Here is a 26310-nt window from a genome sequence, read left to right as displayed (position 1 = left end):
TTAACCGGTTATTAACCGGTTTTGAGGATTTTTAGTAAATGGCCGTACTACGCAATAATTACCATTACCTTTAAGAATTCTGATGTTGATGATATCGTAGCAGGTATTACTTGCACGAATTTGGAAATTGGTAAATGCGGAAATTGCTAAAAAAGGATTGTGTGGTTTGAATGTGATTCGTCAGTTTTGCGTTTTCTAAGCATGTGGCAAGGTCTACAGCTCCCAGAGCCCCTAGTAATACAAGCAATTGATGTAAGAAAACCAAGATCTCCATTTTACCTTTCTTTTAAAAAATATAGTTTGAAATATACGGTAGACTCCGGTTACAACGACGCTCAAGGGACCGCTGATATTACGTCGTACTAATCGGATGTCGTACAAAACGAATTTCATTTCTTTTAATTAAAAGTAATATCTACATCTCTATTACTAAAACATTTCAATCAATAGGTTTTATTTACAGGGTATTATAATCATAGTATTAATACCTTATTTTATTGTGACTTGTTTAGTTAGAAAAGTCCTTGTCAGTATGCGTGCTGCTCATCATTTGTAAGTAAAGCTAGTTTATACGCAATCGAAGAATACAAATTGGGTTCTATTTAGCTTATAAGATTAGACCCGAGGCGAACAAATTGTTAAAATTTTAAAAGCAATACTCTAAAAAGTTACATGGCCACAATGTAATCTTGCTACTTGTTGTAGGCAAGACAGGGGGCCGTGCTCGGGTAGAAGTAGCTTTGTTTCCTCAATTTACTAGTAAAACTAAAAACTGTGTCGCTTGTCGTTGCAACCGGACTTGACGGACGGATTCTGTGTAAAATGTGTCGTAAAAAGCGGCTGGTCGTTAAAATCGGAGTCGTAATAAACGGATGTACTTTCATACTATCACATACGAAAACCAAATAAATACCTGTGCTTATGTCGTTGTAAGAGGTTGGACGTTAGGTCTATATGCGGAGTCGTAATATACTAACCGGACTCTACTGTATTGTATAAAATGTATAATTGAGTAGACTCGGACTAATTTTTAAAATAAAATCATTACAGATAATAATGTCAATGAAAAGTAATGAATAAATCTTTATTATTACAAAACATTAAATAATTACGTATTTTTGAACGTTTTAATGCCTAATTTTCCAAATTTTGAGAAATAAATACAGTTTCGGTTATTAACCGGTTAGTGACTATAAAAACCGGTTTTTAACAGAGGCCAAAAAGTCTCGGTTAACCGGTTTTTCGGTTAACCGGTTAACCGGTTTGCACACCCTACTTCTTACCTTAGCAATAGAACACAAACAGTAGTTGTTAACAAAACTCGCTCTAGCGGGACTGTAGTCCAATTAGGAGTGCCACAAGGCTCAATTTTAGGTCCATTCCTGTTTTTGGTTTATATAAATGATTTGCCATGTATAGTGAAAAACTTTTGTGAAATAGTACTTTTTGCTGATGATACATCACTGCTTTTTAATGTTGACCGAAAATCTACGGATTACAATGTAATTAATAGCACGTTAGCTGATGTACTGCAGTGGTTTACTGTCAACAATTTACTTCTTAATTCTAAGAAAACCAAATGTATTCGATTTTCTCTGCCGAATGTTAAACCAATCGATACAAAAATACTTTTGAATGATGAATGCTTAGAGATGGTAGATACAACACTGTTTCTTGGTTTAACATTGGACAAAAATCTACAATGGAGTCCTCATATAAAGAAACTAGCAAGCAAATTAAGTTCAGCCGCATACGCCGTTAGGAGAATCAGGCAACTGACTAATGTTGAGACAGCTCGCCTAGTGTATCATAGTTATTTTCACAGTGTAATGTCATACGGTATTCTGGTTTGGGGCAAAGCAGTTGACATACAGACTATCTTTGTATTACAAAAGAGAGCCATTCGTTCTATTTACAACTTAGGAACACGTGAATCAGTAAGAGAACTCTTCAAAGAAATTAATATCTTAACTGTAGCTTCCCAATACATTTATGATAGTATAATTTATGTTGTTAAGAATTTAGACTGTTTCACTAAGAATTCTGATATCCATAATTATAACACTAGAAACAAAAATAAGCTTGCCATAAAGAAGTTTCGTGTCCGTAAAGTACAGAAGTCATTTGTTGGGCAATGCATTCATTTTTATAATAAGTTACCTGACACTGCTTTGAGATTACCCCTCCCAGCTCTTAAGAACTACTTAAAAAAATCATTGATGTTAAAGGCTTATTACAGAGTCGAGGACTATTTGACAGACAAACATGCATGGCCCGAACCAGAAACTACAAAAAACGAATAGCAATTAAAATAATTGTATTATGTATAGAGGACACAGTTCAGATAAGAAAGCACATCAAATATTTTATATTTTATGTTGTGTAGGTAAATTACATATTTAATGATATTGAGATTCATATTATCTTTTTCTTCTATGACAATTTGATATGTTTTCTCTGAAGAAGAACGACGTATTATTAAGCAATAATATAATTTATTGAAATTGATTTCCATAGAGTACCTAGTCTGTTCATATTCTTTGATGAATACTTTTGCATGTTAAATTGTATGTTGTTATTTAATGCATGTTAATTATAAGATGTAATGTTTTGAAAAGAAGTTGCCCGCCGAGTTTCTTGCCGGTCCCATAGTGGATACCCCCCTCCCAACTGAGGGGGGACTGAAATCTTCTCGAGGCTGAGGCGTAGGGTTAGAGCCGGCGTAGCTTTATTTGACGCTCATATGCGCATTGTAATATGCCTACTTGAAAAATAAATATTTCATTTCATTTCATTTATTTCATTTTCAAAATAAAAAAAATACAAAAAAAAAAAGTGATTACTTTTTTTATAACATTATCCTATTTTGTTCTTTCTATACGATATATATCTAAAAGCAATAAATATGAATGAAAAGCCACATTTATGTAGTTTATAAAGATATATAGTTTGTTAGATAAATATATTACGAAACGCGAGATAAAAAATAATGAAAGTGACGTGGCAGGGCGATCTTGATGTACGGTACGGGTCAGCTTGTATGATTCGATGAGGTGAGGTAAAGGTACTCAAAGCTCTCAAAAAGTGTAGTTATTTAGAGTACTTCAAATTAAACAACATACTCCTATATAGTCTGAATTTAACTATTTATATTACATGAAATGATCAATTGATATGACAGGTCAGATATATATGTCGCAGTAAGATAGATAAAGCCGTTATATTGATATAACCCTAGGAATATAATTATACGTCGTAACATAGTTAAACGAAAGCCATTAATTGCTATCTTACTAGGAATATAACTATAATACGTTACTAGTTTAGTCATATACATAGTTATATGACTGGATTCAGTTTAGTGAAATGATTGTAGGCAGGAGTGCGGCGGTGCGGCGGAAGTATAGTTATAACCCTAGGGATATAATTATATGCCGTAACATAGCTAAACAAAAGCGATTACCATCTTACTAGGAATATAAATTATAATACAGTATTTAAAATTGCAAACGGGACTTCATCGAGTATTACTATGTATTAAGTCCCGTTTGCAATTTTAAATATGTGTAAAAATCGTGAAAGTTTAAATCAGTGTTTTATAATACGTATAGCGGGACGATTTGGAATAACAACACCGTCACTGACGTTAGAACAAAGTTTATTTTGTATCGAACATAGTACACAAGGTTTGGTTACTAAACAAACGAATCCAAGCTATATTAGTTAAAACTTAAAACGTAACAGTTAAGGCATGCTCCCGGTATTTCCCGGTTCTTGATTTCCCGGGAAATCCCGGTAATTTTATGGTGGCGAAAGAACCGGGACAAAAATTTAGGAACCGGTGCTCCCGGTTCTTTTCAAAATGTCCGATTTATTCATTTTTTAAATTGTATCTGCATTTGGATTTGTGCGATGGCAGTTTTAATTTAATCTAAACATTTAATTTAAACATGATATTTATCGCAAATAGTGCAATTTGCAGCACTACACTGCTACAATTATAATACTGAACATAATCCAGTAATATAACTATATTACTTAACTAGAGACGTATTATAATTATATCCCTAGACTAAGTTTAATCCAGTGATATAATTATATAACTAAACTAGTAACGTATTATAATTATATTCCTAGTAAGATGGTAAGGAATCGCTTTCGTTTAGCTATGTTACGGCATATAATTATAACCCTAGGGTTATAACTATACCTCCGCCGCACCGCCGCACTCCTGCCTACAATCATTTCACTAAACTTAATCCAGTCATATAATTATATGACTAAACTAGTAACGTATTATAGTTATATTCCTAGTAAGATAGCAATTAATCGCTTTCGTTTAACTATGTTACGACATATAATTATATCCCTAGGGTTATAACTATATAACGGCTTTATCTATCTTACTGCGACATATACATCTGATCTTAATACATCTTGTGAAATAGTAGTTATCTATTATGATTTGCCTAATTTATGGATAATTCTTACTTGACATATTTATTATTCCAGATCTGCGTCCTGTACTTTGGTTATCGAGTGCCGAAAATAGTTATTAACCAAAAAAGACCGCCAAATTAACAGCATTTCACCGACAAAAGCTGCCTTGCACCATTTTTGTAAGGGTTATAGGTATATCAAGGTGTCCATTTATGGGGTCAACTAAACCCAATTCAAAATTTGCCATTATTTGCTACTTGTGGCTGGACGAAAGTCTGTAACAATTGGTATTTGGGAGCCTACTTGCCCGCAACGTTGCCTGTTGCTGCAGAAACATGCCTCGAAATTGTCGGATGCAGGTGTAAAAAACAGTAAGCACCGTAAAAAAAGACTTTTTAAATTAAATTTTCGGAGCTGATGTGCTTATGCAGTGGGTGTTGTGATATATACATAATTAAATTCAGACTATTCATGTTGTTTTATTTGAATAACTCAAAATAGCTACACTTTTTGAGAGCCTTGAGTACTAGCCCCGATACACATGTTTTCGTCTAGTCAGACCATTTTTTGAGGTTCTCCTTTGTACAAAAGCAATGTCTTAGTTTAAAAATCATTCATGTTTAATGCTAATACGAATCTAGTTAATTTTTTATGGCACTATTGCGCAATAACTAACTATCAATGATACTGAAAGGAAGAATATGACGATTTTTTTATTTTATCTTTTATGGATGGGTAAAACCGATTTAATTTAAGGAGGCCCAAAGGAAGTAACTAAATTCTGCTAGTAAACTAAAAAATCTTCAAGCCTATGCATGCAGAACTGCTTCAGGAGAGGAGAACCTGATTAAGACATTTTTTTTGCAATATAAGTCACATGCAATTTTATTTTACAATCAAAATAAACTATATTATAGGACTTTTACAATTTTCTGTACTGGGTCGTGATATACCTACATGTGTAAACGTTGTTAGAATAAGTATATTTCTGTATTACTAGACGAACTCCACTGCATAGCGGGTAGTACCTTTACCTCACCTCATCGAATAATGCAAGCTGACCCGTACGTTAAAATTTTCATTTTCATTATTTTTTATCTCGCGTGTAGGTTTGGCTTCAATTTATACCTTCTCACAAAATTGTCACCTAACTCTTGCATAATTCCCGCACAGTTCTTGTGGTAGGGGGTGGCTGGTTCTTGTTAGGGCAGGTACTAACAATTGTAACCTTCTCACACAATCCTCGCCCGACTCGCGCATAATTCTGGGACATTTACCTTGGTAAGGAAACACATTCCCCGTAGAAGGGTTATCGATTGCGTAAGTGGGACACAAGTGCTCGCTACAATTTTAACCATACACCGTTTTCAGAATATTCTCGCATTTTTCTCGTGGTAGCGGTAACGGATTCTCGTTAGCGCAGGTGCGCCGCAGGTGTTCGTTACAATTTTAATCCTACACCATTCTCACACAATTCTCGCCCGACTCTTTTACAATTCTCGTATTTTTCTCGGAGTAGGGGTAACGGATTCTCGTTACAATTTTAGTTGTTCGCAGGTGTTCGCTACAATTTTAGCCTTAAATACGTAATTCTCCTCCGACTCGGAAAATTCTCGCACATTTATCGCACAATTCTCGTGGTAGGGGTACCGGTTTCTCGTTAGCGCAGGTGCGCCGCAGGTGTTCGCTACAATTTTTACTTTCACACGTAATTGGAACTTTCAGATTTGCGGAGTTTGGGGTAAATCTTTACGTTTTCGCGTTGAATATTTATGTTAGGTATGTTATGAAGTCAAATGTAAGCATGATATTTTGGTAACGTATAAATACCTATTAGAAATATTTAACTTTTTTGCTAATTTATTATTTTATACAGATGTAGTGCGAAAAACTTTTCCGCAAACGTTCGTATTTGTAATGCTATTTCAGAGTGACTGAAATAGCATGACATGTTCGTACGTTTCCGGAAGAATACGAAGGAAAAGTGCGAAAAGCGCACTACATCTGTAACTGTTTAGGTGAAATATCTTTCAAATCTTATTTGTTGAATCTTACTGGGTGACCCTCGTGCCGGCAGCGTACTCACGCAAAGAATTGCTGTTGCAATACAGCGCGGGAATGCTGCCTGCGTGATGGGCACCTTGCCGAGGGGCCGGCCTGGAAGGTGGTTTTTATTTTTCTTATTTTTTAGATAAGTAAGTAAAGTTTAAGATTTTTTCTTCTTAATAATGTTGCTACTGTTGTCGATAACCTGTGTATATTTTATCCTTCACCTGATCACGATGTCGTTCACCTGAGTTTTAATCGATCATAACTTCTGAAATAATTAATTCATACCGGTGCCTTTGACAGTTTTGAAATGTTTGAGACGCATTGAAACGATTCTGAGAAAAAAAATGTAAAAATTCGTCATTTTTCAAAAATAAAAACTTTCACCTGTGGTGTAGCGGTCGAACACGTCAGCCGCGATAGCTGGAAACCCAGGTTCGATTCCCGGCTTCGCCACCAGTGGGCTTGATTGCTTTTTTATTAGTGTATGGTATCTATTTCAGTTAATAATTTATATAGGTATAGTAGTGTTACTACTACTGAAAAAAACAAATCAAAAAATATTTAAGAGCGCTTTCAAAAAATCTGCTTGCTCGCATTTCGGCGCCGGCGGCGCTGGCGTGCGCCTGTGTGCAGACGCACACTATAACCAGAAGCATAACGATTGTAGCCTGCGGTACAGACATAGCATGCGATCCTCTTCGAACCAACCTTACGTGCGGCTAGAGCGAAAGGGATAGCATTCGTGGTCGGTACCGCCACGCCGTCAGTAGCGTTGCGGACTAACCATTATTGATACTTGCGTAAAAATACCACCATATGTATTACATATTTGCATACATGATTTCGTGCATCAATACTTGACCTTTTAGTTTAATTATTAAACTTATCACAGTTTTTAGAGTTCCGTAGTCAACTAGGAACCCTTATAGTTTCGCCATGTCTGTCTGTCCGTCCGTCCGTCCGTCCGCGGATAATCTCATTAACCGTAAGCACTAGAAAGCTGAAATTTGGTACCAATATGTATATCAATCACGCCAACAAAGTGCAAAAATAAAAAATGGAAAAAAATGTTTTATTAGGGAACCCCCCCTACATGTAAAGTGGGGGATGATTTTTTTTTTCATTCCAACCCCAATGTGTGATATATTGTTGGATAGGTATTTAAAAATGAATAAGGGTTTATTAAATCGTTTTTTGATAATATTAATATTTTCTGAAATAATCGCTCCTAAAGGAAAAAAATGTCTGTCCCCCCCACTCTAACTTTTTAACCATATATTTAAAAAATATTAAAAAAATCACAAAAGTAGAACTTTATAAACTTTCTAGGCTTTATAAACTTTCTGTTTTGAACTTGATAGGTTCTGTAGTTTTTGAGAAAAATACGGAAAACTACGGAACCCTACACTCTTGGCCGGTTCTTAAATATTATGTTGTTTTAATTGCATGGAGCACAGGAAGGTCCACATCTATGTATTAGATTTTTGTAAGGAAATACAACTCTACGCTACGCCTACTTGCTTTAATTGACTGGTGACACACTGAGACAGTGGATGAGCCAGAGTATAAAAGAGTGATTACCATCTCTTGTCAAAGATCTTGTTGAGACGAATCAAACGAACCCAAACACGAAGTGGTTACTAGACCTGGTTGATGAGAACTCTTGACTACCATCTGTCTTCATCATCAGATCCTGGGTACCATCTCTTGTCAAAGATCTTGTTGAGACGAATCAAACGAGCCCAAACACGAAGTTGTTTCAAGACCTGGTTGATGAATCAGATCCTGGGTACCATCTCTTGTCAAAGATCTTGTTGAGACGAATCAAACGAGCCCAAACATAAAGGAGTTTCAAGACCTGGTTGTTGAATACTCTTGACTACCTTCCGGCTTCACCATCAGATCCTGGATACCATCTCTTGTCAAAGATCTTGTTGAGACGAATCAAACGAGCCCAAACTCGAAGCGGTTTCAAGACCTGGTTGTTGAATTCTCTTGACTACCTTCCGGCTTCATCATCAGATCCTGGGTACCATCACCTCCTGTCAAAGATCTTGTTGAGGCGAATCAAACGAGCCCAAACACGAAATGGTTTCAAGACCTGGTTGATGAGAACTCATGACTACCATCTGACTTCATCATCAGATCCTGAGTACCATCTATTGTCAAAGATTTTGTTAACACGAGTCATTAACCTAAAATGATAATTATTCAATAATAAATAATACTTACTAAAAATATTAGTCAAGTTAATTAGTTAGTTACCAAAGTCGTCAACCCAAGGATCAAATTTTTCGGTCGCAGTATACATGCAACAGTGCAACCAAACATGCACATGATAGATTATATTTGCAATAGCTTTCTATCTAATATAATACAATACAATACAATACAAACAAATACTGTACTTACAGATTTATAAAACCTCATTATGTTTAAAGATTGTGTCATAGTAACATTTCAGAATTGTAAACTACCCTCATTATTAGTATCACAATTTGGTTACTAGGACGTTGATGTTTCAGTTTAGTGTTTATTATTCCTATCTATAATTTAATTGTATTTTACTGTAATGTAATCTAAGAAAACAAATATCTTATGTGATTTGAAGTTTCGTAAAGATGATAATTGTGCTCATAATGTATTGTCCATCTATTTAAAAGATGGTTAACTGACAACGGTGATAACTGGTCATACTAGCATAGTTGCCCTTTGTTCTAAATGCTTTAAAAGGCCAGGTAGCTCAGTTGTCGGACACTTTGTTCTGGTTAAGCGACAAGACAACAAGAGGTACGATCATGCTTCATTTTATTGTTTTCTATATTGCTGTGATTTAATGAAATTATTTTTATAGTAGATATTGATTTGCTATTTATTCATATATTGGTTTATTGCTTAGTAAATAAAATAATAATGTTTAAATATTGCTTAAATATTAAAGTAATTCTGCTTATTGAGACATTTTATAAATTAAGGTGTATAAACATGGTTTTTGTTATATCCTCTTTCCATCAGACTATTTTAAAGAATATTCATATATTTACTTTGTTTACGTTATTTTGATTTGTGTTGAACCAGGTGTATACATGTTTGACATGTTGTTAATATTGATAATGTTTTTATGTACAAAGGTGGTACAAATACAGTTATACGAATTTAAAAACATACCCATATGTTTATTTTCAATAAAACCACAATAATAATCATTTTATTTTTATTTATCATTTAACAACTTTCAATAATTTATACTTTATAGTCTTATTTTTATTATATAACTAACACACACAAGTGCGGTTTTGGACACGGCGGGTGCCGCACACAATGACAAAATAACTTTTATCGATCGTCGAGCCGCGTGCGGAGCGGACTGACATACGTCCTGCCTCTACAAGCTCTGCCGCGGTACTGACATCGCAAGCGCGCGTAACCGGTAATAAGGAGGCATTTTTAAAAAATCGTCAAAAATATTAAATTGCAAGTAATAGAAAACTTTTGCATAAAATATGTTTAAGTAAGCGTTGCAGATTATTTTTATATTAAAACTACTTCAAAAACACGTAAGTTTTCGAAGAAATTGACACTTATTCTGAGGTGATTTCTGAAACAAATTGGATTCATCATATCCTCATTTACTCTATTCTAAAGCCTTATAACAAAGAAGTAGTCTCAGAAGATTGTAGTACAGGATATACATAATACAAATTTATCACTTGAAGCATTCAAAACTATCCAAATTTTACAAATTAGACGGACTAAGTCAGCACTTTTTGCGGGTTTTCCTAAACATGCACCAGAAAAAAAATGATAATTAATTGAGTTAGTTTTCAAAAATCCAGTCTCACAACATGTAAGTTAAGAAGATGTCCTAATCGAATCTTGAACTTAATAAGTCTGTTAGATGACGGAAAGTATAGCATTTTGCCGACTAAAACTATCAATTTTACATTATTACGACGTTTTCGTTGAATGGCCTCTTAATAAAATAATTTGATTTGTTCCCTACATCGAATGTCAAAACTATTTTAATCAATATACAAAAAATGTAGGTACCAAAAGTTTCAAAGTAAATCAATCTGTCACCGTACTAAACTTATTGATTTGTTTCTTTATTTATTAAATAACAGTTTCTATTCGCAATTTGTACCAAGTTTCAATTTTGAAACAAAACTAACTAAACAGTGTGATTAATGTCCTTAATACAACTGTTGCCACCATTCTTTGTTTGTTTATTTGTTTATTTGTTTATTTTATTGAGAAAACCAACAGCGATACAAAGTAATTTTATCTTATGCTAGTGTACAGTAGTATGGCCACTTACAGGACTACTGTTAAATTACAACTTCTGCACTTTTCAAGATTTCACAAACTATTTTCTAATAATTATTAGGTTGCTACCTAAATAGCGTAGTTGACAAAGTCGAACTAATTGACCTTATTTTTTTACAGTGAGTCAAATAAATGAGTATAAAGTATATCCCTTAAATGCATAGTGATGTATATCGTCACTACTTTTAAAAAATCTCGTATCTCACGTTGTTCCTCAAAGTTAAAACGCAGTAAGTCTATATGCATTCCATACATACTTACTACAATTTTATTTTCATTGACAGACGAAGATACAAGTTTTTTAGGGTTCCGTAGTCAACTAGGAACCCTTATAGTTTCGCCATGTCTGTCTGTCCGTCCGTCCGTCCGTCCGTCCGTCCGTCCGTCCGTCCGTCCGCGGATAATCTCAGTAACTGTAAGCACTAGAAAGCTGAAATTTGGTACCAATATGTATATCAATCACGCCAACAAAGTGCAAAAATAAAAAATGGAAAAAAATGTTTTATTAGGGTACCCCCCCTACATGTAAAGTGGGGGCGGATATTTTTTTTCATTCCAACCCCAACGTGTGATATATTGTTGGATAGGTATTTAAAAATGAAGAAGGGTTTACTAAGATCATTTTTTGATAATATCAATATTTTCGGAAATAATCGCTTCTAAAGGAAAAAAAGTGCGTCCCCCCCCTCTAACTTTTGAACCCTATGTTCAAAAAATATGAAAAAAATCACAATAGTAGATCTTTATGAAAACTTTCTAGGAAAATTGTTTTGAACTTGATAGGTTCAGTAGTTTTTGAGAAAAATACTGAAAACTACGGAACCCTACACTGAGCGTGGCCCGACACGCTCTTGGCCGGTTTTTTAAAAGTAGTGACAATATGCATCATGCATTTTTGACTCTATTGACAGCATGTCAAAGTTTAAATTTGAATAAATCTTTGTCAAGGTCATGCATTTAAGGGTTAAAGACGTAGAGATAGAGAGACTATAGAGTACTAGCTTTTCTCCGCGGCTTCGCTCGCGTTATTTTGAAAATTGCGGAATGTTCCATATAAACTTCCACCCCCCATTTTAGGGAAGTGGGGGAATAGAAAGAGACAAAAAGTAGCCTACTTATGTCACTCCATCCTTTCAACTCTACTTCAAAAATCACGTCAATTTGTCGCGCCGTTTTGCCGTGAAAGAACACAAACAAACAGACACACACTTTCCCATTTATAATATTAGTATGGATATACATAATATACATATACTTATAGTATATGGTAGAGCAGCAGGTGCGCAGCTGCGCTACATCAACTTGAGATGAAACACGTTACTCGCTCGCTCCATTATATTTAACTCTTATTTATTTAACGCTCATGTTTCGGACCCGACCATACATATATGTATACCATACATAGATGTATGTTAGTGATAATATGGTAAATGCCACTTTTACGCAAAAACCAAAGTCATGTAATAGAAACTGAAAAGATTTTTTATACCAAAAGTTTTATACCATAATTTTTGCCAGTCTTCGTAGATATAGCTAAATAGATATGTGTAAGGTGTCTCCAATAATAATAAATATTGGAGACACCTTACACATATCTATTTAGCCCCAAACTAAGCAAAGCTTGTACTATGGGTGCTAAGCGATGATATACATACTTAAATAGAAAAATACATTCACACTCAGGAACAAATATCTGTGCTCATCACACAATTAAATGTTCCCTTACCGGGATTCGAACCCAGGACCGCGGCTTAGCAGGCAGGGTCACTAGTCACTACCGACTGAGATAGACCCCGTAGTAGATAGTTTATAAATAATAGCTGCAGGACACCGTCGCGAGACTCGCGAGCGCAGACTTCTGGCCGAAGGGCGTCGTGTCTCGGCGGTTCCGGGGCAACCTGCCGAACCCTACGCCGTGTCAGACGACGCAACGGAGCCACGCTGTTACGTCGTCGCCTAAATAGAATATTGTTTTTTTTTCTCGTCTGTTTTTAATCTGTTTTTTACTATTTATGTGCTATACCTATTGTTTTTACTTTTTAGTTTCACAGTGCCTTAGTTTTACTTTCATGCTGTGTAACTTATTTGAATAATCATCATTAAGTGTCATAGCACTCATAGCATTCATTAGATGGCCCGGACGTACAAAGTTCGTATGCAAGAAGGCAGAAAAAGTAATCAATAATAATGTTATCTGGAAGAAATCTCTTAAAAGGATAAGTTAGCTTTTGTACTGTCTATCCTGTATCATATTTGTGTTTTGTACAATAAAGAGTTTATATGTATAAACTCTACATAATCCATACATAATCCTTTCGATCTGACATTCGCAATCTATATCTGTCACTCTTTCGTATTTATTGGCGCGACAGAGCCAGACTACGTTTCGATCGGCGTCTATCGTCAACGATTGTCATTCGGCTAGGCCGACAGGACCGAACAAAGTGGCGTACTGTTGAGTTGGAAGCCAATTGTACATTACGATACAAGTGCGTAAAAAAGGAAGTTAGAAACGAGTGGGGGGAGATGAGCCTCCGTAGTTTCGACCTGGCATATAATGAACCATTTCTCGCACTAGTGCGTAAAAAAAACACCATCTGTACTGAAAAATTCGTTTTGTGTTATCGCGCCAGCCAAGTAGTTAAGTAAATAGTAGTAGTAGTAGTATTGCTCGCCCTTAGAGTTGGTCAAAGGCGCCTAGCCTTCAGAGATAACATACACTAGAGAAATTTCGACGGGTACCTCGGCGGTCGGGGTGGTGTAGCGGACGAGCACGTCAGCCGCGTTAGCTGGAGACCCGGGTTCGATTACCGGCTTCGCCACCAGTGGGCTATTGCTTTTTCTTTAGTGAATGGTATCTATTTCAGTTTATAAATAGTAGTAATTATTATTTTGTCGACAGATGGAGGCGAAGGTGAAGGAGGAGGTCCCCGACAAGGACTACCAGCCCTCCACCACCGACAGGCGGAAACGTGAGTAACTCACCACTTTACGACTAATCAAATAATGACGGTTTGTGACGGGTGACAAAAGGGCTGGCCAGTATTTTGCTCAGAGAATAAGCATCGCCATTCAGCGAGGCAATGCGGCCAGCCTTTTGGGCACGCTGCCTGTTGGTGGCGACTTGCAGGGTGTTTTTGAGTTGTAGGTGTGTGTGTGTGTGTGTGTTTTTTTTTAAAGTATGTACTTTTAGGTTTAGTTTATTGACGATGCATGTTGCGGATTTTCCATTGTCTTACTTTTTGACGAAGCTTGTAGCTAATAACGGATTTTGTATTCAGTTGGCGAAGCCTGCGTTGCGGATTTGAGAATATGGTCTCTGAATAAATTATTTATTTATCAAATAATATTACACGAATATTCTTACACGCGCTCCAAAACCTAAGGCCTGATTTAGACGGCGTGCCGTTGGACAAAGAACGACCCTGCCCTGTAGTCCCCGAGACACCTATTACCTAGTCTGACAGACACTTCTTTGATAAACTGTACAATGGGTCGTGTTCTGAAGAACTGTTTGACATGATGCCAACGGCCACTTTTCATCATCGCACCACTCGCCATCGACAGGGCGCTCATCCACACACCTTACAACCTAAATGGTCGCGCACCGTGCGGTTTCAGAGGAATTTCTTCCCACGAACGCTCCGGCTGTGGAATGAGCTCCCTGTCGAGGTATTCCCGATGAACTACAGTATGGGGTTCTTCAAAAAAGGAATGGGTCGGCAACGCGCACGTGACACCCCTTGAGTTGCAGGCGTCCATAGGTTACGGTGACCGCTTTCCATCAGGTGGGCCTATATACCTGTTTGCCACCGACGTGGTAAAAAAAAAAATCTGTTCAGCGTCGGTCGACCACGGACCCAGCGTCTCGATGGCAAGCGCCGCAAATTCAAGTCGAGGGCCAAATCTACTAGTATAAATGTACTTAAGGGCACAGTAGCGTCGCCGGGGTACCTCCGTGGAACGTGGGAGTCGGCAGATGGCGCTCATAATCTGGCCGAGGCGGCGCGAGGCACGAACTGCCGGGGTGTTGGATATTAGGACGGTACTCTTGTCCTATGTGTAGATTTTGAGGGTAAGCTGGACTAATTTTACGATTTATACATATACGGACGGACAGACGGATAAATGGACAGACGGATAGATAGATAGACACGCGAGGCACGAACTGCCGGGGTGCTGGTTAGGACCCTTGTCCGATGCGTAGATTTTGAGGGATAACTTTGACTAAATTTATGATTTACTTTCATCGAAGATATACATAACTTTGTAGAAAATAAAGTCCAAAAAGTAACTTGGAGACAACAAAATTTCTCGTTTAGATGTCCATGTTACGCTTAAACCACTGACGATGACGGTTCAGTTCAGTATGCGTAGCCAAATGCACAAATCCTTCACGAAACGCTCACGAAACGCTCACGAATCGTGAACGAATCGTGAAGCGTTTGGACATTCCGCTACGCACACTGTTCAGTTAGGGCAAAAGCTTACTAGCTAATCATCATTGGCCTCAAAGTCTATTACAGACTAGAAATACAAACAGTGTCAAGTGGGGCGACAACGTTTTTCATGGCTATGCAAGCTAGAGATGGGCCGAATATTCGGTATTGTATTCGGCATATTTGGCAAGTTTTTCAATGTTCGTATTCGCCCGAATAATTCGGTTGTATTGCCAAATACTTACCGAATAAACAAAGTAAGTAACTATTTTTTCTCAAACATGGTATGAAATATTGATGTTATGTGCCTTATAATTGGCAGCGAAGTATGACGTTGCAGGTGCGGCTAGGACGATTGATAGATAATGGAATTTCATACAAACCTTGCAGGCCAAGGCCGGCAAAGTCCTCTTTTTTAATTTCCAAACACAGATAATTGTGACATAACATCCAGGTATTTAGCCAATTTAAAAAAAAACTATAAGGGGCTTTATAGACGTGCCGACTGCAACTGGTACGGGCCCTAGACAATATTTGATTTTGGGTGCGTTTTCATACAAAAAAATTTTTTTTCGTTTTTTTTTTTTCGTTTTTTTTTTAACTTTTTGTTTTTTTATAAGCGTATACGGGGCTTCAAAGGGGAACGAAAATTCGATTATTTTTGCGCTACGAGGCACCGTTTAGGAGATACAGCCATCCAAAGTTACTATTTTCAGTAGACTTTATTTATTTCATACCATGTTTGAGAAAAGCACTATACATACCTCGGCGGGAAATGACATTGACCTCAGACCTATATGTCTTCGGCCTGCAACCCCCTTTGTCCCGGCCTCTGTAGTAATGTACTAATTTCGTGAAGGAACAATTACTACATTACTACAATATAAATTAACAATTTCAATATACGCTAAAAAATACCATGTTATGATAAAACTAACTTAACTTAAGTCAACTAATGTAGATCTTACGTATTCCATTGGATAATAAGCTCCTATTTTAGTAGCTTTCTAAGGAACTACTAAAAAGAGATAATTGCCTATGCGTCAAAATACTCAAAATATAAATATAAAGTTGAAAAAACCGTAATTTAGGAGTTGAGAAGAGTTCAGAGTTTTTTTAACTAAGTTTTAGTTAAATCCACTAAACGTAAGACCATAATTATGTAGTTCGAGTAACATATGTAACCATTATCAATCATTTAATAGTTTTAATCTTAACATCCGCTTTTTAAATATGGCGTAACCGAATATTCGGCCAAATGTTCGGTTCGGTAAGAGCTGAACCGAATGTTCGGACGAATATTCGTATTCGGCAAAGTCCATATTCGGCCCATCTCTAATGCAAGCCAATACGGGAGCGACAAACACGACCACAACTCGGGCAGGTGAAGTGTGCACTTGGCGAACACGTGTCGCGCTGATGACGCTTGGCGCGCTTACTTGTGTCGCAAACCAAGCATTGTCGTGGATTTTACGTCCGTCGAACACCAGTTTGCGCCATTTGTCCATGCCCTAGCTACTACAGTTATAACATCCGAACCTTCCTACTTATCCGAAGTTTTAGGCCACATCTAGTCTAGTATCGGTACGGTACCGAGAATACAACACGAAGCATAAATATAGCAGCCTGTTTACTTTGAGGGGACTGGGCTTAGGATAACAATCCTACTCTATAACTACCTACGTGATATCATATCGCAGAGTAGAAATAAATACCTACTTTTAAAAAGTACAATACAATATAATACAATACTGTAGTGTGCGCTAAGCCACACACACTCTCACATAGCCTTAGTATTATATAAACGTTAGCACTTAGGAACAATATCCAGAATAAATCATATATTCTTCGAAGCTGTTGTTTCTCTAATGCCATTCGTACATAGCGACCCTGCCAGGATACAATACAATACAAATATTCTTTATTGCTCACCAATATAACAAGATGACATTAAACAATAAGCACATAACTTTTATTAACTATGGTAGACAACAGGCGGTCTTATCGCTAAAGAGCGATCTCTTCCAGACAACCTTAAAGTATGTAGTTATTGTGTAATTTCAGTAATTCGTGTATTTCGATACTAAGTTATAGTATTGTGTAACGTGGGGCAGAAGTTGGATACAGTTTAAAGACTCGAGTTTACAATATTCTTACGCCCTGAGACATACCCGCACAATGGTTTTCATTACACTTGCAATAGAAAAAATAGATATATACCTACACTAGCTTTTGCCCGCGGCTTCGCTCGCATTAAATTCTAAAATTGCGGAAGGCTCCATACAAACTTCCAACCCCCATTTTAGGGAAGTGGGGGGTTAGAAAGAAACAAAAAGTAGCCTACGTCACTCTCCAACTATCTTCACTTAAAAAATCACGTCAATTCATCGCTCCGTCTTGCCATGCGGCAACGGGCAAAACGGCAAAACGGGCAAACAAACAGACACACACTTTCCGATTTATAATATTAGTACCTATGGATATCTTTAAATATAGTTACAGACAATGTGTCAAATATATCTATCCACAAACTTAACGTAACTATAATGAATGAAGTCATGTATACAGCTCAGATGATTTTAAATTGTGTCTCACTGTGTTTAAAAGCAATTACCAACTAAATACTGACATACGAGGGTGTGAGGCCTGGTGACCTGACACACAGGTTTATCCTAGTTCGGGCACCAGACTTCACCACAAATCAAATTTAATTATGTATTTGATTAGTTTTAGCTACTATAAAATTAATGTAAATTACATTTTTTTGTGGTGAATGAAATAAACGAATATTCTATTCTATTCTATTCTTTTCTATTCTATTCTATTCTATTCTATACTTCATTGTATATTGTACTTAATAAATTGACTGTAACCTACGAAGAACGACGTATTATTAAGCAATAATATAATTTATTGAAATTAAGTAATTTGCATAGAGTACCTAGTCTGTTCATATTCTTTGATGAATACTTTTGCATGTTAAATTGTATCTTGTTATTTAATGCATGTTAATTATAAGATGTAATGTTTTGAAAAGAAGTTGCCCGCCGAGTTTCTTGCCGGTCCCATAGTGGATACCCCCCTCCCAACTGAGGGGGGACCGAAATCTTCTCGAGGCTGAGGCGTAGGGTTAGAGCCGGCGTAGCTTTATTTGACGTTCATATGCGCATTGTAATATGCCTACTTGAAAAATAAATATTTCATTTTCATTTTCATTTTTTTCATTTTGCCTCAATCGGTTAAAAATACTTATTTAGACTATATCTTGAATAACTTATATGTGTGTTAGTGTTATTACATCTAAGTACATATAGTCCTGTCATATGTATCGGTAACCTTGTCAATCCGTTCGAAGCCTACAAAAGTTACGCAACCCTATAACAGCAATCATATACTGTATACTACAGAAAGCTCAATTCGAACAACACTAATAACAGAACGATATCTTCATTATTTTATTTTTATCGCACTTCGCGCCCACGCCAAAATAAGTATGTACTGTGTACCAACAAGTTTGAGCGAAAAGAGGGTACACCTATCTTAAAGGCCGGCAACGCACCTCCAACACTTCTGGTGTTTCGGGTGTCCATGGGCGGCAGTGATCGCTTACCATCAGGCGACCTGTCTGCTCGTTTATCTTTCCTCCTATCCCATAAAACATTAATATACACGATCTTCTTCATATATACTTTCAATCTCACTGGGAGACAAAAAGTATCCCAGAATTTCCATACATTTTTTTTACTTTCCTCTTTTGTTACCCCATACAACATGTACGGAAAATGGTAACAAAATACGAAAAAAATTGTATGGGACAATTTTTTTAACTACTAGGTTTGAAAAGGCTAGTAATTCTGAGTAGAAATAGCATATTGATTTAAACTAACACGATCTTCACTCATATTATTAAATTAAAACGGGACTTAATTAAGTGTAAACGTGAGAAAACTTCCCGTCCCATACCATCGGATGTCGTGAGTGTTGTATGTAGGCAGAGTGGCAACCCTAGCGTAAAAGTGACTGATGACAATCAAGTGCGGGTAGTTCGAAAAACTCGTACAGCTAGAAGATGTTGATACAACTCCCAGCCAGTCTACCCGTGACCACGGACGTAATGTCATGTCCGAAACGTCGGGTTAAATATAAAACGTAAGTTTTACGCGATTAAGTCCCGTTTTAATTTAATAATAGAAATAGCATATTTTTTTTCAAAACTTCATAAAAGTGGCAAAAAAAAAAGAAATGCTCATCTCTGCATTTTGACAGAGCTCTTACTTAATTGATAACGAATGAAATCAGTTACATTTTATCATTATAATATCACTGCATGTTCGAATTGTCCCGCCAGGTGGCGTGTTTCCCACAATGTTATGTTCAGCGTGTTTTCTTTCAGGCATTGTTATCAATTACTAATTACTGTTATTTATTATGAAAAGGTATGTTTAGTTTGTATAAGTATATATAACTATTCAACGGAGTACTTATGTCAATGGGTAGAATAAGTAAGTACTCGTACCTAGATATCTAAAGTTACTTTAATATTATTTATTTGTAAAGGACCTTTTACGAAAGTTAGGTACAATACTTAAACGCGCAGGGGTCCGCATTGACAACTAATCCCAAGATTTGGTGTAGGTACTTACCGGAAGCGACTGCCATCTGGCCTTACATCCCGAAGGGTACTAGGCCTTATTGTGATTACGATGATTTCCTTCACCGAAAAGCGACTGGCAAAAGTTCCGAAAAACTCATTGGTCCGAGCCGGGGTTCGAACCCCTGACCTCCGGTTTGATAGTGGCACGCTCTTACCGCTAGGTCACCAGCCCTCTTCAGACTAACAATGCACATAAATACCTAACGTTAGTACCTACCTATAGTCTATAAAAAATTACACATCTAATGATGATCATGTCGCCGGCTGCAGCGGTTCTCACGATGTTATTTCAATGTTTGCTTTGACGAGCACGAGCATCGGTTAGCAGAGGATATAGGCTGCTGGATGAGACACGTAATACCACAGAATATATAATAGTACAAGTACAGAAGGCCCACTGTTTTGATGTTTACGAAATGCCGCCTTTTTAAATACCTACAAAATTCTCACAAAGAAACGAGCCGCACGTGCGCGGCGTCCGGCGATAGGGTTACAGATGGATTAAAACGAATTAATATTCACATAAAATGTTATACTGTTATATTCAAGTCTTGGGTACTTTCTAGGTATACTTACACGATGATTTTTATTCCGTGAACAGGAGTGGAAAAATATTAAAGTTTAGCCCAAATTAAACTTATTCGGCGAGGTCTCGCGTTATTTCTTCACTGTTTAATTAATTAAAAGTGAAAACATAATTAAAACAAATAACCACTGAATACATGGTCACCCTACAGTATAAATAAAGTTTAACTACGATACGTCAAGTGTCATCAGTATGGCGGGAAATTTGACGGATCTTATGTCAATAAATACTTCTATGTACTTGTAATCTTATCACTCTTATTAGTGCTGCACCGATAACGACGAAAATAATTGATAGGTGATTAACATAAAGTGCATTACTTACCTAAACTTTTATTTGCAAGCTACTTCTTGTACAAGTTAAATGTTGAACAAGTAAAACGATAAACGATTCGTTTTTAAACCGTACAATTTAATTAATAAATCATCATTCTCTTGCCCTTATCCCAGTCACTTGGGGTCGGCATCGGCACTTGATTAATAAATAAAAAACAATAAAATGACCTGGAAAATGACCACCGTGTTGTTCTTGACACAGCTCCGCTCGACGCCTGTGATTATTTTTAATTCTGCGGAGAGAATTGCTAGCCCTTATTTCGTCAAATGCGTTGCATATTCTTTGGCGGAGTTCTTGGACAGTATTGGACTCTTGTTCGTAAGCAATTCGTTTTACGTCACTCCAAAGGTAAAAATCCAATGGAGTGAGATCTGGACTGCGTGGAGGCCATGCGATGGGACCGCCGCGGCCGATCCACCGCCCAGGGAATTCCGCGTTCAGGTAGTCGCGAACCCTATGTTCGAAATTTGCAGGGGCACCATCATGCTGGAAATGCAGGTTGTTCAAATTCCGCAGGGGCACTTCGTCCAACAGTTCTGTCACCATATGCCGTAGCAAATTTAGGTAGTTTCCTCCATTTAATCTCTCTTCTATGAATATGGGTCCAATTAATGTCTCATTAATTATCCCTGCCCACACATTTACCGAGAAATGCACTTGAAACGCGTTTCTTCGGGTGAGCCGTGGATTTTCGGCAGCCCAAAAGTATTCATTATGGACATTAAATTGACCGACACGCGTGAAGGTCGATTCATCCGACCACAAGATATTGGTTTCGATGTTTCTCTCGAACCACTGACAGAAAGCAACCCTCCCTTCAAAATCTGTTGGTAGAAATCGTATCGTTTGCCAAATCTAACGATTAATTTCGAATTAGTTGAATCGATTAGGCCTTATGTACAAGTAGGTGCTTAAACAAATATACGATTTCTATCAACATAGTGAACTAACTGCTCTCTCCTTTCTGATTGGTCGCTATGGCCGCCGCTCATTGGTTCACAGGTCTGTTATGTCGGCCGTACTCTGCCAAAGACAATGACTATCGTTGATACTAGACGCCAATCTAAACGCAGTTTGGCTCTGGCGCGCCAATATAGAGATAGGATAGCTACGAAATTATCGTGAGCGTTTGTGCATTTAGTTACGTACCCTGGGTTGTGTTGCCATAATGAGGAGGCACACTGACATTTTATCCCGCCAGGCGGCGCCTGTGCAAGTGCCTAGGCATGTCACTGTCATTCATATGTGAAAGAGAGAAAGAAATATAATTTTAAGTAAGTAAGTAAGTAATAATTTATTGTCAGATTGTGCATATCAGTTTACAGATGTTACAGTATTAATAAACAATTATAGCTGGTGTCACAATCAACCGTTTCTTGCTCTCACGTATTATGAAATTCTTTATCTGTCCAATGGACTAATAAGGTGGCGCCATCTTTAATTGGGCTTGCTTATTGACGTCAACACACGGCGTTTCTATTGGCGCTAGTTCTGTGTAAATCAGTACATTATTCAGAGCGCGGCTCCACGTCCACGTATTATTGTCGCCTGCGATTGACGCCCATCGCCGTCGCTGGCGATTTGATTGTGTGATGAGGTGTTTTTAAAGCCAAATCGAGCCAAGGCAAGTGATTTTATTAGTTAACTGCTTCAATTAAGATAAAGTTTAAGTACCAGAGCTCGACACCGTCAATGAAAAATCATATGAAAACTTTAATGGTATACTAAAGAATTATAAACTTAGACTAGTAGGTACAATCTCGATAACCCGGCACTGTTGCTGATACGGATGTGGGAAATTCGGATTACTGGAAATTAGAGATATTTTCCATAATATATTTTCATATTTTTTTATACATATATATCGCATAAAAAGACTGCTAAAATAATAAGTTCAAAAAACATTCGACCATTATCTGTTTTTTATCCACTTTTAAATTGAAGTCAGACTGATAATTTACGCATAGATGGTAAACTTGCACTTGAAACTATCACTTGCATCTCTATTTTAGTACCGGATTACTGAACGTTTCGGACCACCAAGTCACATCTTGGACACTGGCGATCAAATATATGAAAGAGGCGCGTTCCTATCACACATTCTAAGCTCGTGTAGGTGCGAACGCGTACTATGCTTGTATGAGTGAAATATGACAGGTCGACTGGTCGCGTTTTTGACAGGCGGTAACTGCGAGGTAACCGAGAGGGGGTGGGCGGCGCTTTCAGCGGGGAGCGGAAGTGGCCTTACTGTACGATAGTACTCTTTATTATACTGTGACCAAGTGCCGGATTATCGAGACTGTCATTACATTTTACGATCAAAATGCAAGAGACATTATATTGTTTCTGTAGAAAAACACGTCACAAATATTTCTTTATAATGTTGCTAAGTAACTTGATTTACAGATGAGATGAGATGAAATATAAGCGCGATGTGTCCCGTACAAACAGAAAGCTTAGTTGTAAGTTTAGTGCGCCCAATCGATGGTATGCGTCGGCACGCACGAGCTAGGCTATGGAAACAATGGAAAATACCCCTGCTATATTCAGATATCCAATAGTTATTTGTTATACAAGGGGGCAAAGTTGTATTTTAACGCCGAGTGTGAAATTGAAAAACGAGCAAGTGAAAGGATTCTATAGTTGAACCACGAGCGAAGCGAGTGGTTCGAGGATAGAATCCTGAACTTGCGAGTTTTTTAACACACGAGAAGTAAAATACATTTGCACCCTAGTGTAACACAAAACTTTTCCCCTCACTATAGCGAGGAAACTACAACGCAAAAAATGCGTTTATCACTGCTTCCAGTAGTTCCACAGGTGGTAAATCATCTTTATTACTAGATTCATCTAATTTTATCAATTTTAAAGCAGTTAATTTGACTTTATTCAAGGTCAAATTACTTTACCCACACTAGTGGATAAAATGCGTTTTTACCCGCTGGTATTAAATGTCAAAACACGTGTTTCCGAGCTAGTGAGGGGAAAAATATTATATTAGTATACCCCGTGTGGTGACGGTTTAAGAATTTCACCACCCCGTTTCCTCCCACTTTACATTTGGATCACACCGTCTTCGATTTTGATAAAAATTGGTAGGCTGGCTCCATGATGTCAGCATCATCCACTGGACTACCGAAAACATATAGAAATCTGGTAACAAAAAAGGAAGGTTTCATACAAACTACCTGGGACATTTTGGGAAACCTAATGGATCTTGCTCAGCATCATGGACTCATCAGCCTACCAATTTTTATCAAAATCGGAGACGTGAACCAAAGGTATACACTTTTCGGGAGTTACTGGGGTGTCGTAGAAGCCGACTGTGGGATATGGGTTCATTTTTGGTGTGGACGATGGAATGGCAACCTGACACTGCAATACTTCCCTTTATTTCAACACTTTGACTGCAATTAATAAGACTCCGCTATGACGCGCTGTCCGTCCGTCTGTACAAGATACAAGATACAAGACATTTATTGATAAAAGTCAATGTTTTACACTGTAACCAGCCAATAACTCATGAACCGTGATAGACATTTGAAATGTTCACTGATGATGTAATTAGGTACTTCTGTTGCCGCTATCAACCAAATGTCCTGTGTGGTGACGGGTTAAGAATTTCACCACCCCCTTCCTTCCCGTGGGTGTCGTAGAAGGCGACTATGGGATATGGGTTAAATTGTGGCGTAGGCGAGAGGCTGGCAACCTGTCACTGCAATGTCACAGTTTCGTTTTCTTTCAACCCCTTATTTGCCAAGAGTGGCACTGAAGCTTTAGTAGTTTCATGTGTTCTGCCTACCCCTTTATGAGATACAGGCGTGATTGTATGTATGTATGTATGTATGTATCAACCAAATGTTAAGTAATAAAATGACATGATTTCGTTGTCAAAGCGGACCAGGCTCCCATGAGTCGTGGCATATACCGAGATAACGCAAGGAAGATGATGATGATGATGATGACTAGCAAGCTACAGTCTTTGGCCCATCGGCCGAGAGTCGCCAGCTTGTCGGTGTTTTACAGGTTGCACTTCGGGGAGTGTGCTCAAGAGCTACACGAACTTATTCCACCATCCCCATTTCCACGGCCGGTTTCCATCCTTACTTGGTAGATATTCCGCGAATTCGCACGAAGCGCTTTGCTTCTTCTTTTCTTATGCGCACTGCCAAGGAGTGGAATTCCTTGCCGACGGCTATATTTCCGAGCTCATATAACCCGGCAACCTTCAAATCAAGAGTGAACAGGCATCTTCTGGGCGAGCTCACTCCATCGTAGGCCACGTCTTTGCTTTGACTAGTCTGTGGCCAAGAGTAGCCCATTTATGATAGGTAATAACAAGGTAATAATAAAATAAAAATGTTTTTGTAGACGTTTTTATAGATCGCGGTACGGAACCTTTGGCGTGCGTAATCCGACTCGCACTTGGCCGATTTCTAACACACTTGCTCCTCCCTATTATCTCCGAATTTTGGAGTAGGCCCATTTTACTACCAAATATAAAGTTTTGAAACACTGGCAACTTTGCCAATATCGTAAAATAAGCTTGTCTATGCATTAGCACGTAACTCATCACATAGTTTGCACAGGCTCTGTGAGCTATGGTTCGTGTGGGGCCATGAACGGAGCGTTTTTAGAATGGTGTAAACATACATTAAGTTCGATGGACTTTTAAGTACCTAAGAATATATTTACCTACTTAAAAATTTTAATTTTGAAAAAAAAAAAACCTTGACATAGTTTACCGGTTTTCATCAAACATGGCTAAGAACACTCCCAACAACTATTTCAGCTTTCAAACAAAAACGTTCGGAAGCTACGATGCTACAGACGGACCGACCCCGTTGTTTTTCCATCGGGGGTTAAAAACAGACTGACATTTTTTTTATTTACTAAAACAACCTACAAAACACTTACCTACCTAAAATATACACCTTTTTATTTCCGTTAAAAAGGATATAAATAAATACATTGCCCTAAATAGAGGTATAAGTACATTTGAAAGTTTTTATGTCATTATTTTAATTAAAAAATTCGTTTATTTCATGCCAATTATTGCTCATATGTGAGTGTGTTTAGTAAAACGTCCCACTTTGTCGGTAACCATTAAGGCGAGATTTACTTGTAGGTATCTTTATATGAATAAACTGACAAAGCGGCTTCATAGCAATCGACAAAGTGGGACGTTTTCCCGTGCACACTCACATATATATTATGATTACATATGTTCAAAAATAAATATTAAAATTAAAATTATAATTAAATTTTAAGTATCATCATTATCATCCCGACGTTCATCCTTTACTGGGACGGGGTCCAGTTTTCTGCTTTAGTAACTTAAAAAAAAGGCCGGGAAAATACACCGCTTTAATAAAATGTGGTAATCTAGCACCAATATGAATTCGCATTTATTGCATTGCACTGACTCTAATAGAGAGCCGGGAGGTCCACTCATAATATCTCAAATTTAAATTAAA

General features: G+C 37.4%; 1 protein-coding gene across 1 annotated transcript in view; it reads left to right on the top strand.

Moving 5' to 3' along the window:
- The first annotated feature begins 13720 nt into the window (after positions 1–13720).
- Positions 13721–26310, top strand: part of LOC125238108 (protein CBFA2T1) — a 57151-nt gene continuing 44561 nt past the window's right edge. The window contains exon 1 of the mRNA XM_048145395.1: positions 13721–13790. Coding sequence (XP_048001352.1) covers positions 13721–13790 — 70 coding nt within the window. The remainder of the gene's footprint in view (positions 13791–26310) is intronic.

This window comes from Leguminivora glycinivorella, chromosome 22, assembly GCF_023078275.1.
Source record: "Leguminivora glycinivorella isolate SPB_JAAS2020 chromosome 22, LegGlyc_1.1, whole genome shotgun sequence".
Classification (NCBI taxonomy): domain Eukaryota; kingdom Metazoa; phylum Arthropoda; class Insecta; order Lepidoptera; family Tortricidae; genus Leguminivora; species Leguminivora glycinivorella.
The sequence above is the reverse complement of the archived record's forward strand: the minus strand, read 5'-3'. Positions and strand labels throughout refer to the sequence as shown.